This window comes from Typopeltis vanoorti, chromosome 17 (genome assembly GCF_054136105.1).
Source record: "Typopeltis vanoorti isolate ZY-2024b chromosome 17, IOZ_Tvanoo_1.0, whole genome shotgun sequence".
Classification (NCBI taxonomy): domain Eukaryota; kingdom Metazoa; phylum Arthropoda; class Arachnida; order Uropygi; family Thelyphonidae; genus Typopeltis; species Typopeltis vanoorti.
This window is the reverse complement of record NC_143565.1, coordinates 67,797,692-67,810,143: the sequence shown is the minus strand read 5'-3', so window position 1 is coordinate 67,810,143 and position 12,452 is coordinate 67,797,692. Positions and strand designations below refer to the sequence as shown.

The 12,452-nt window shown below is 34.5% G+C and overlaps 1 protein-coding gene across 1 annotated transcript in view; it reads right to left on the bottom strand.

Annotated features, from left to right (window-relative positions):
• Vps13B (vacuolar protein sorting 13B) overlaps nt 1-12,452 on the bottom strand; it is a 1,316,993-nt gene that overhangs the window by 838,856 nt on the left and 465,685 nt on the right. Inside the window, exon 20 of the mRNA XM_090406926.1 lies at nt 3,533-3,771. Within this exon, the coding sequence (XP_090263052.1) occupies nt 3,533-3,771 (239 nt within the window). The remainder of the gene's footprint in view (nt 1-3,532; nt 3,772-12,452) is intronic.

The window sequence follows — 12,452 nt, the reverse complement described above, 5'->3', positions numbered from 1 at the left end:
TAAAAGATACAATCAATTCAGTTTTATTAAAATCTTTAAATCTTGAATTTATTTCTTCCTCAACTAATTCTATTTCACGAATAAATTCTTTTAAATCATAGCGAAGCATTTCTTGATTTTGTTCAAAAAATTTTAATAAATATGGAAGATGTCTAAATTCGCGGTCATTTATATATTTCTTTAATAAAAGTAAGTATGGTTGGAAAGTTTTTATTGAACTTATGTCAATTAAATTTTTATCTCTACCTTGTAACTCTAAATTTAAATTGCTTAATTTCGTACAGAAATCTACTAAAATGATAAGTGTAACAACCATCTTTTATCACTCAATTGTGGATAAATATCTCCTTTTTCATCAAGAAAATTTTTTATATCGTTAATTAATACAAGAAATCTTTCTAAAAATTGACTTCTGTTGAGCCAGCGAACATTATTGTACAACAGAAGTTCCTTATCATCATCTGTCTGTGATTTAAATAACCGCCATTGCAGAGCTTTTCCACGAACAGAATTTACAATTTTAAATGTAATATCTAAAACATCTTTTGTGTTTAATCTTTTACTACAAAGTACTTGTTGGTGAATAATACAGTGGCACGTTAAAAAATTTGGATATTTGTCATCGTTTTTACATAATGAAATGAAGCCTGATTTATAACCTATCATTGCAGGAGCACCATCACTAGTAATAGACACAAGTTTAAAAAGCAGAAGTTTGTGTTGTTTCACAAATTCATCAAATGCCGAAAAAATGTCTTCTCCCCTAGTCCTTCCGAATAATGGTATAATTTTCAAAAGTTCTTCTTTAGTTGAATAATCTTGAAATACCATGCAAATAAACACCATTAACTGAGCGATATCAATGAAGTCGTGATTCATCAAATTGTAATGAAAACGCAACACACTGGTGAATGTGTGACATTAACCTGGCCTTGGAAACTTTTCTCCGGCAATTGGAACTCTTCCTTTCGACAATTTGAAATCTTGTTTGTGGCCTAGAGGTAGTCTCTTTCTAGCGACGTCTCGAACCAAGAAGCTCCTTTCTGGAAGCGGGAAACTCCTCTCTCAAGCAACTTGGATCCGGGCAGTCTCTCTGACGGCAACTCTGGACTGGGCGGCCTCCTCTCTGACAGTAATTCTGGAACGGGGACTCCTTCTGCTTGCTTCAGTCCCTTTTTATTAGGCCTCCTCTGAGATCTCGCATGAAGTTTGGCAACCTCCAAAGAATCGGTATGAGTCTTTCATCTTAAGTTTCAAGTTCGGCATGCCTTTTGTTCTCCCCCCGCTTTCTTTTGATTGTAAGTTGCCGGCCATCAGAAAGTTGTTTGAACTCTTTCTGACTGACTTTGGAGATGTTTACACTTAGAGCCTGCAAGCCTTTCTCATACATACAAGTTTCAATAACAAGCTTTCTAATGCCGCCATGCAGTTTCAGCGACATAAACATTGCCTTTATTTTTAACACTCTAACATATTCTTATTAAAGCAGTATACACAGTTAGCTTCAAAAGAGTTAGTTACAAAAACATCTAAATACAACCTATACCGACACAAACAAAGTTTATTTTTTTACAATATTCACATGGGACTTGACCTAAGTAAAAAATCGATATAATGTGCTTTGGAATATTTAATATTTAAGCTACAATCGAGTTTTTACACTTTGCTTATAATCGTATTCACTCGGCTCGCTGTTTGACTTCCACTGATCCAAATTAATTCATTTGGCTGGACTTATAAGAAAATTACTGATTTGACAGTTTTAACGAAAAATAAATAAACAATAGCAATACACTTAAAGCGAATTAAAAATAATATAAAATAATGATAAATAAAATAGTATGTTTTCAGTTTTAATTAAAATTTGTAAGTAAGGAGGAATACACAATCTCGACCAAAAATTGCTCTGCAACGACCGGTCGATCGCGATCGACGGGTTCAACACCCCTGTTATAGTACATAGGCTAGCAAAACATGATCTCCCTTTAATAAACCCATGCTGGCAACTACAGAGAATACTGCTGTTATCAACCCATTTCTGTATCCTACTTTCTCACCAATCTCTTCGGTACCTTAACCACAACTACAGATATGCAGATTGGTCCAATTTGTAGCCACAGTCTTATCACCACCTTTATGCAGTGGAAGAATTTTACCTTTTTTCCACTCTCTTTTGAGCCTGTGCTGTTGTAAGACTTATTAAACAGGCATGCCAATGCTACTAACAATTCCCAGGAACTTTCCCTTAAGACATGTGGAGATATGTTATCAAATCCTACTGCCTTATTGACATCAAACTTATTTCCTCATATACCTCCTGCTCGCTCATAATTAAACCATCCTCTCCTATTTCCTCTGCACTTGAGTTTTTCATGAATTTCACCCTGATGAGGATGAAACAACACCCTCATAAATTGTTCACTGAATACCTCAATGAAGTCTTCTGTAGCAATTGCAATTCTACTATTTTCATCCATTACATATCTTGTCATAATCATTTTTCTTTCTACTTGCCACATATCAGAAAAAAATTCTAGGTTTTTTTTTGGCCTGATTTTCTAATTTCTGCTCATGATATAGTCTTGCTGTTCTTACCAATTGAGTCACCTTCCTGGCCTGCTCTTTATACTCCTCATGCAATTGATTGCTACCATTATTCATCCTGTGCTGCCTCCACAGTATTCTCTTCTTCCAAATTTTATGCTTAATCCCTTTATTCATCCATATGACACCTACTTTATTCAGTCTTTTGACCTTTGAAATACATTCACACATCAACGTTGTTAAATATCTTTTGATCAGTCCCCCCCCCCCACAGCATTTATCTCCTTTCCACTTAATACCTCATTCCATGATACACGATATGAAAAACTTAGGATATAGCTGCAAGCTATATCCTAAGTTTTTCATAATCACAAGCCACATGTATCATTTCCTCCCAGAAATCTTCATATGGCTAGTCATAACCCAGGTGATCACTTCATGATCGCTCTTACCAACTAGTGTAAAGCCTTCTGATGAAATGATCAGATCTAAAACTCTCAATCCTCATGTGCTCTCCTTCACATACTGCCTGAGATAGCTGTCTCTCAACAACTTAAGAAATTCATTTCCTTTATTCCCAAATGCTATCTCTTCATTCCAATCTATACTGCCATAATTAAAATCACCCTTCACTTTTTCACTTACCCAAGTTGCTAAAACATTTCTTCATCGCATATAGCAGCATCCAATTAGATATCTCTTCCTGTCAACCTTTCTTATCTATTTTCATGTCCCTAAACTGGAGGATTAGCTAATATACACATCTCTACCAGTGTATGATAATGTACATCATCTTGCCAGTGATTTAAATTAAGTTGAATTAGAGGTGGATTTCTGTAATTTATTTCACCCTTCTCAAATGTGAAGAGTGATGATTTTCTGATGACAATGCATATTTAAAGAAATATAAAGCATTTTTGGAATTCCTTAAATTATGTCCATCAGTTAATACTATACCTCTTATATTAACCATCAGCTAATACTATACCTCTTTGCTTTCCTTATCTTGTTGTGCTTTCCACATAACTGCTGGTGCAACAGTAATTTGCAAATCTAGCTGAGAAATTACAGGCACTAAGATCACTGTGTCATCTTCATCACATTCCAGAGCTTCATCTTTGCTCCTATTGTTCCATTCCAGTGCAGGATTTTCTCCCATCGATGAGGAATGATAATTGCAATTTTGAGGGTGAATAGCACTGTGTTTTACCATTTCACTCCAAAGCACTGTAAAAGAAATTGTATGAGAAACAAAGATAATTACAGATCTTATTAATATTGTACATAGTACACCTAAAATATGAAAGAAAATTAAATAAATCATTAAATATTCATGCAAGAATTAAAAAGAGCTACATTTGAAGAGAACTCGTAACTGAGTAGTTGGAAGTTTTTCCACTTGGTTATAAATTAAAAATGCCAAGAAATTATATTCTTGTTTAGTCTTTTATCCAAGTGTAAGCAAACAAAGTTTGAGCATGAAGTATCTTCATGACTAGGCTAGCAACTTCACATTAATTGCCTTATCATCACATAATGGAAAGCACACATCCATTCTGATTTGTATAATATATGACTTCTACATTACTTAAACCTTGGTATTGCTTTTGGGTCTGGCACCCACTATTAAGTCCTCAATAAAGGATGAAACTGGTCTGGGGGGCCTTCCCATAATGCATAGTGTTATAAGAACCTGAAAGAATGTGTGCTTTGCATTATGGGATACTAAGACAATTAATATGAAGTCACTGGCCTCAGTATACAAGTAGCATGGTCATGATGATACTTCGTGCACAAACTTTTTTTGCTTACACTTGGATAAAGGCTTAAACAAGAATATAATTTCTTGGCATTTTAATTTAATCAGAACTAACTCAAGTCCTGCAGCTAACTAAAGTTGTTAATTTATTATGATTGTAACTATATTATTAATAAAAAAAAATTATATATCACTTTCTAACAGCCCAATAACACATCACAAGTTTACAAAGGGATGTTGCAAAACTTCTCTACATCGAAGTTTCATAGCTGTATTTTTGTAGCTTTAGTGTTGTCCTTGTTCTTCCCAGTGCTACAACTGCATGAGCATATAACTTCTTTCATGAAATGATTATTATTATTATACATATCTCCATGGAGTCTGGAAACTCATCATGGGAGAACCAAACTATTATACAAACAAAACCTACCATCCTTCTCCTTAAACTCATTCACTGTCAGGGAACTCACAGTGAATTCTGACAATCAGTTCTACTCATTCACCACTCTCTATACAAAAAATCTGGTCTGCACACCACCCTTATAACAACACTCTTACACAACTTTCCCAGATGGTCCTAGTTTCTGACTACCTGTCATATAATTGAAAATTTTCCTTTATATTAATTTTATAAAATCCCTTTAATATCTTAAACAATTCTAATCACTTTCAACCTGTCCTCATAGGGGGCATTCCGCAGACCTGCCACTAGCTTAGTCACTCATCTCTGAATCTTCCCTACCACCTCCTGGTCCACAAGAAACCCAGGTTAACACATCTGTGCATAATAGTGAAGATGTGACTGAATCATGGCCTTATAAAGAGGGATAACAACTTCTCCCCATTGAGCTATTACAGAACCCTTAGCTACTCCAGTAGTCACCCTCATTCGCCTAGATTCCATTCCCCCCATATACTACTCTGCTGTCTGTCAGCCATCCCCCCCCCCTTATCCATGGTACTAACTTCATATACAACCATGTGGTATTCTGTCAAATGCATTTGCAAACTCCAGCAATATCATGATATAGCAACTTCCTTCATCCAATTCTGTTGTAATTTTATTATAAAAATTTGAATAAATTACTAAAACAAGATATAGCCTTTACAAACCTGTGCTACCCACTACAGAATACTGCATCCCTATCCTCGCATTGTTGGCTTTTACCTTTAACCAACTTTTCCAATACTTTAACAACCACTCCTGATATATTAATTGGTGTGTAATTTGATACCTCTGTCTTGAAGCCACCTCTATGCAGTGGAACAATCTTACCCTCTTTCCACTCCTCTGGAAACCTGCTAGAGCTGAGAATTAGATTGAATCCTGCTGTTCATCTACCTCAATTTTGGTATGCATCTCTCACATCAGCAACTGCAAAATCTCCACCTGGATGATACATCTTTGCAAAATGATGACTCAGCAACTCGACTATTTCTTTTGCCTCTGTAACTTCCCTTCCATGGGCATTGTTTAAAGTTATCCTACTATAGTCATGTTCTCTCTTACTTGCTAAATAACAAAACAATTCTTTCGGGTTTGCATTGGCCTGCTTAGCTAATTTTCTGTCATAATATGATTTGGTTTTTCTTACAAACTGGTCACCCTTCTTGCTTACACTTTGTACTGCTCTCATGAATATTCTGATCACTTTTTCTTTATATTCCCTTGATGATGTTCTCTTTTTTTTTTTTTTTTTTTTTTTTTTGCAGCTCATGCTTTCCACTTGGTTTATCCTTCTGACCTTGGATATGCAGTCTGATAGTGCTTCTCTCAAACAATCTCTGACCACTTCCCACGTACAACTGACAATTCCTTCCTTGTATAGTGAAACATGTAGTTCATTAACTATAAAATAACATGTATGCCACAGTAGATAAAATTATAATATGTAATATTTTATCTTACGTACCATGACATCTTCAGTACAATTATCAAATAACAAGAGGAACTAAATTCAAAAAACATTAGTACACATGCTTAAATTGGAATCCCTCTATGCATACAGTAGCATATTTATGAATTAAACGTAATTGGGCTGTATAAAAAAAAAATAATAATAAATAAATAAATAATATATATATATATATATATATATATATATATATATAACAGATAAACTTTTCCAAAAGATAAATTTTCCAAAGTTATCTATTACCAGCTTTATAGTTCAACATAAACTCTTGCTCGACAGAGAATTCCACATGATAGGCAACTTCCCAGAACAATTATTGGATCCAATAGTCAAAAACCACTTGTCCTCCTCTATAACATGCTGTTTCATGCAATTATCCCTTAGCAAGTGTATAAATTCCACTTCCTTGCCATGCCCCCTTTCCTCCCTCCAATCTCTGCCCCCATCTCCCATAATACTCGTATAGCCTGCAATCAATTACATGTATTGGTAGATGTGCTAATCTACCAATACATGTAATAAAGTTAGTTTAATCCTTTATCCAAGTGTAAGCAAACAAAGTTTGCACCTGAAGTTTCTTCAGGACTGAGGCAACTCATAGTAAAGGTGGACCAAGCTCTCATCACTCCTTGTCTCAGTATCTCCCATAATGCAAAGCAATCTGCTTGCAGACATGTATAATGCTATGCATTAAGGGAAGGGCCACTACCCAGACCGGTTTCGTTTTGCATTATGGGAGATACTGAGACAAGGAGTGATGAGAGCTTGGTCCACCTTTACTACCAGTTGCTCAGTCCTGAAGATACTTCAGGTGCAAATTTTGTTTGCTTACACTTGGATAAAGGATTAAACTACATTTATTATAGTCTAACCAAGTGGAAAATAAACTTCCAACTACCAATACATGGCATCTACATCTTCCTGAGGACTCCATGGTCTATAGCAGTACCCAACAATATATATTTGTCCTATATGTCTATTTTACACCAGAGAGTCTCAAATGACCCATCTTCCACAGACCTAAAATCCTCTTTAATTTCTAATTTTGTTGTAATTGTAATTCTTTAGCTATTATAAGCAATACTCCACCGCCTGTCTTATTCCTATCCTCCTTGAAAATACAATACCCTTTACACTCTATCCTGTAACTATATCATTTTCTATAAACAGGTTTCACTGATGCCTATAATTTTTGGCCAAGTCAAGCTGATTAATGCTCATTTCCCTTATTCGTGATACTTCTTACATTTGTGTACATAATTTCAACATCTTCTTGTACTTACAACTACTCTTGTGTAATATCATTACTAACCCATTCAAACTGAAAACCTGGTAAATCACATTCAGCACATTGTATAACCATTTCTGTACACATGTTCATTTGTCACATGGGAAGCCAGAAACATGCTTGATTTAATCCATCACCCCCTCCCAACAGTTCTAGTTTCCCTGGTTTTGTACTTCCAAACTCTCACTAAACATCATTTTCTACAAACATCTATCTCCCAAACCATTTAAATGTAATCCATTAGACATATATATATTGTTGTAATTAGGATTGACTCGGGATGTAAACATTTATAAATTAAAATCTAACTGACTAGAACCCGAGAAAGTATAACAAAAACCTTAAAAAAATTATGAATAGTTTCATCGGTGTTCAGACTTCTTCAGGTGAGAAAGAAATAACATAAGACTTTGTATGGCCTGCCAAAGATCCACAAGGCTGACACTCCTTTAAGACCTATTGTGGAAGGTATTGACTCACCTACGTACAATCTGTCTAAATATCTTGCAGCTTCTTTAAAACATCTAGTTGGCAATTCCTCCTCCTTCATCAAAAACTCTGAAGATTTCATCTCAAAAATAAAAAATGTAAATCTCATAGACTCTGACAGAATGGTGAGTTTTGACATCATGTCTCTTTTTACGAATGTACCTACAGATGAAGTTCTGACTCTTCTTAAGGACAAGGTTTCTAAGAAAATATTTGCTCTTCTAACTCACTGCATCAATTCCGGCTATTTCTGCTATGAAGATAAAATATATAAACAAATTAGTGGGTTAGCTATGGGCAGCTCTCTATCCCCAGTCTTAGCTAACATTTTTTTTAGAAGATTTTGAAGAGAGAGCTATTTCTATAGCTACTTTAAAACCTAATCTGTGGTTACACTACATTGATGATGTCTTCCTTATCTGGGACGATGGTTTAGAGGAACTTCAAAACTTCCTAAACCATTTAAATAATCAACATCAGAACACTAAATTCACATCAGAACTAGAGATTAATGGCGTTCTTCCCTTCTTGGATCTAAAGATCAGTAGATTACCTGACTGTCTTAAATTTTCAATTTTTTGAAAAACCACCCACACTGATAGATATTTACATGGCTCTTCTCATCACTTCCCTCCTCAGAAACTGGGTATCATCTCCACCCTTGCCCATCGAGCAAGATGTCTCACTTCCACAGAAGAAGATCTTCAAACAGAGCCTAACTTCCTAAAAATCACCTTCTTAAATAATGGATATTCATCTCCTAACATCACTAAACGTTTGAGACCACGCCAACAACCTCGACAAGAAGATGAATCCAACCCTATCACTCATATACAGTTACCATTTATCAGCTCTCTTACACCAAAACTATCTAGGATTATGAAGAAATTCAAAATAAAGACTGACTATACTACTCTGCCAAAACTTCGTTCTTTTCTGAGTTGACTAAAACCAAAACACAACCAACTGCATTTTCCTGGTGTTTATAAAGTTATGTGCGACTGTGGTCAACCTTATTTTGGCCAGACAGATAAATCTGTTTCACTTCGTCTTGAGGAACATAGACGTGACATCTCCTACAGTAGAACACGAGCGAGCGCCCTTTCCTGTCATGTTCTCTTCTCCGCAAACTCTAACCTCAAAGAACGGCCACACCAAGTTGATTGGTACCGCACAACCAATTTATATATATGCAAGGATGAATTTGAAAGACGAATTATAGAATCAAAAGAAATAGTTCTGGACCCTTCACACTTGAACAACAATCTAAGCTACAATTTGCCTGATTCCCATAGTGCAGTAATTCAATACTGGTGCTCTAAAATTAGCTGTCACACACATTTAACTCATGCCAACAGTAGCACGCAGTCACCTATTCAAATATGACTGTTACTATTCTGCTTCTTTTTATTAAGCTGGAAAGTCCATGTTTTTTACCTGTTATTTTTATAAGTCTTATTATTTCTTTCTCACCTGAAGAAGTCGGAACACTGATGAAACTAATCGTGATTTATTAAAGGTTTTTGTTATACTTTCTCGGGTTCTAGTCAGTTAAATTTTAATTTTATAAATATATATATATATATATATTTATATATATATAAATATATATATATAAATTTTAATTTTATAAATATATATATTTATAAAATATATATATATATATTTATAAAATATATATATATATATAAAATTAAAATTTATATATATATATTTATATATATATAAATATATATATATATATATATATTTATAAAATTAAAATTTAACTGACTAGAACCTGAGAAAGTATAACAAAAACCTTTAATAAATCACGATTAGTTTCATCAGTGTTCCGACTTCTTCAGGTGAGAAAGAAATAATAAGACTTATAAAAATAACAAGGTAAAAAACATGGACTTTCCAGCTTAATACTTATTTCAATTTTCTAGTCGGACTGCACCATTTGTTATATTTAATAATTGCTTCTAATATGATTCTTTATCACTTTACTTAAGCTAATTCTCCCTTAATTTTTGACCCTCTCTTATCCTTTCTTAATTCTGTCCTTAGTTCCTGCTGCATGCAAGTTTTCTAATGTGTCCAACTTGCGATTAGCAGTTTGCTATAATTCTCATTCTTCTCAATTGGACAAATTTGTTTGATTACCGACTGTGCCAGTCTAATTGAATTAATATAGTCTGAGAATTTCAGGAAAAGGAATATCGGCAAATCTTACAGCTAAATTACATCTACTCATGCAGTTAGTCATGGCATTTCTCTATCAATATGCACGCAGGCTCGCAATTATTTCGAGAGAGTGCCTTGGCAAAAGATCAGGCAATGACATTAAACAAATACAACATATTTATTAATCATTACTGTACTGAAACAGCTTAACATTCATATGATTGTTAAACACAAACTCTGCAAAACTTTGGCACTTTGCTTAATTTTGCAATGTAAGAGAAGTTATTCCCTTATTTCTGATCTGACTTAGCTCTGTTCAATCTTTGTACACATAACCATATTACTCTAGTATATATACAACACTATGCATAATTTCACACCAACTCCTTTCCATTATCACAATTATCACTTACACTAATACCAATCCTATGCATCTACAATTAAAAAAAAAAACATTAACAAAGTGTTCCTACTCACAGTAACCTTTACATTCACTGTGCAGATACATGAATGATTTTTCAGTCTGGATTTTCTAGCTTCTATTTCTTGACTTCAGGTCACAATAGTCGCTGGGGCACTCTATAGATAACTGTGGTGCTCTTATCTAGTCGCAATGAAAATCCTTTTTTGGACCTCCTTCGATGACGTCTGTTTCTACCCTTACTGGTCGGTCACTTGGTCTGTACCAGGGAGAACTCGCATCCATGTGGCAGATCTCATCCTGGAAACAGTCCGGTAATATCAGGGAGATATTCCATTGAGACATTCGCTACGATCTTCCATCAGGTTGTTAGGAAAGAACTGCCAAAGTCTCCATCACATCCTCGGGTAGTAGTCTTCTCCTCATCCTTCTGTGCACTGAAACAGGAACCCCCATAGGTATGGCCTCATCTCCTCACATTATATAAATCTGAGTAGTATCTTGTTCATCTATTTTTTTCTGTGTTCAAAATTTCACCCTTCTCAACTTTCAGATGAGAAGGATGAAATTCAGGTTTTTTATCCTGCAAACAAGCCAAAAGAACACACACAATTTACAGACATCAACAGAATTAACTGTTCTGTCATATGCAGTAATCAGGTTTCAAAGGAGCCAAGACATGCCATTGGGCCTAACATGAAGAAAAGATCGAATTTTACATTACACAATGAATTGCTTGACAGAAATGAGTAGAGTTCTTATTTTGCTATCCTTATCCCCCTTTTTGTTATCCACCACAAGCTATTCTGGAGTCAATGTGTCTTTAGGCTTTACTATTCAGTTTCGTTTCAAATCTTTCATATTTTTCCTAAATAATATCTATATAGTTCAGTCTCTAGTTCTTATCCAAAAGATCTAAATTCTTTTTTAAACGAGTATGTAGATTTTTTGGCCAATTTCTCCTGTAGACAAAGTTATGGCATTTGTAGATGATCTGTTCCCATCTTATATCTCTTAACTATCATTATTATTATTATTACATCCTCCATGGAGTCGATGGACTCATTGTGGGAGGTTCATTCAACTGACAACATATTTATCATATAGAATCTTAAAGTCCTTAATGCTCCTTGCATTAACAACAGATTGTAGTAATGCATTCCATTCAATGACAATTCTCCATGTAGTCGCTGGAAGTTTCTCCACTTGGCCATACTATAAATTAAAGATACCAAGAAATTACATGCTTGATTTAATCCCCTATCCAAGTGTAAGCAAAGTTTGCACCTGATATATAATCAGAACTGGGGAAACTCGTATATAGAAGTTAATGACTGAAAAATTAAATAAGAGTTGCCCCAGTCCTGATTATATTTCACGTGCAAACTTTGCTTACACTTGGATAGGGGATTAAACCAAGTATATAATTTCTTGGTATCTTTAATTCTCCATGTAAAAAGTCTACTCCTCACACCATTCTTCATGCTCATCATGAACAGACTTGATGGGTAAGTAAAAAGTAAGGTACGTAAACTAGAACAATTAAAATGCAAGAAAGCCAGACTTCTGAATTAACATGCTTTTCTGAAAATCTGTAGGAACAATAACATAATTCTGAATACATTTCAAAGAACATTTAAATTCTAGAAGAGCTAAACAGATATATCAAAAAATGCCATTTGTCCTGTTACACAAGCAAATACAATCTACAAGGCACTTAACTAAGTTGATTCATCCCATCTTCACTTGCACTATACTCTATGGTCTTGTTTAGATAATATGATCAGCATTACTTACAATAACATTTTTCTAGTCTCCAAGTCTCCAAAAACAAACAAATCAAAAAATTTAATGATGTGTATGAGA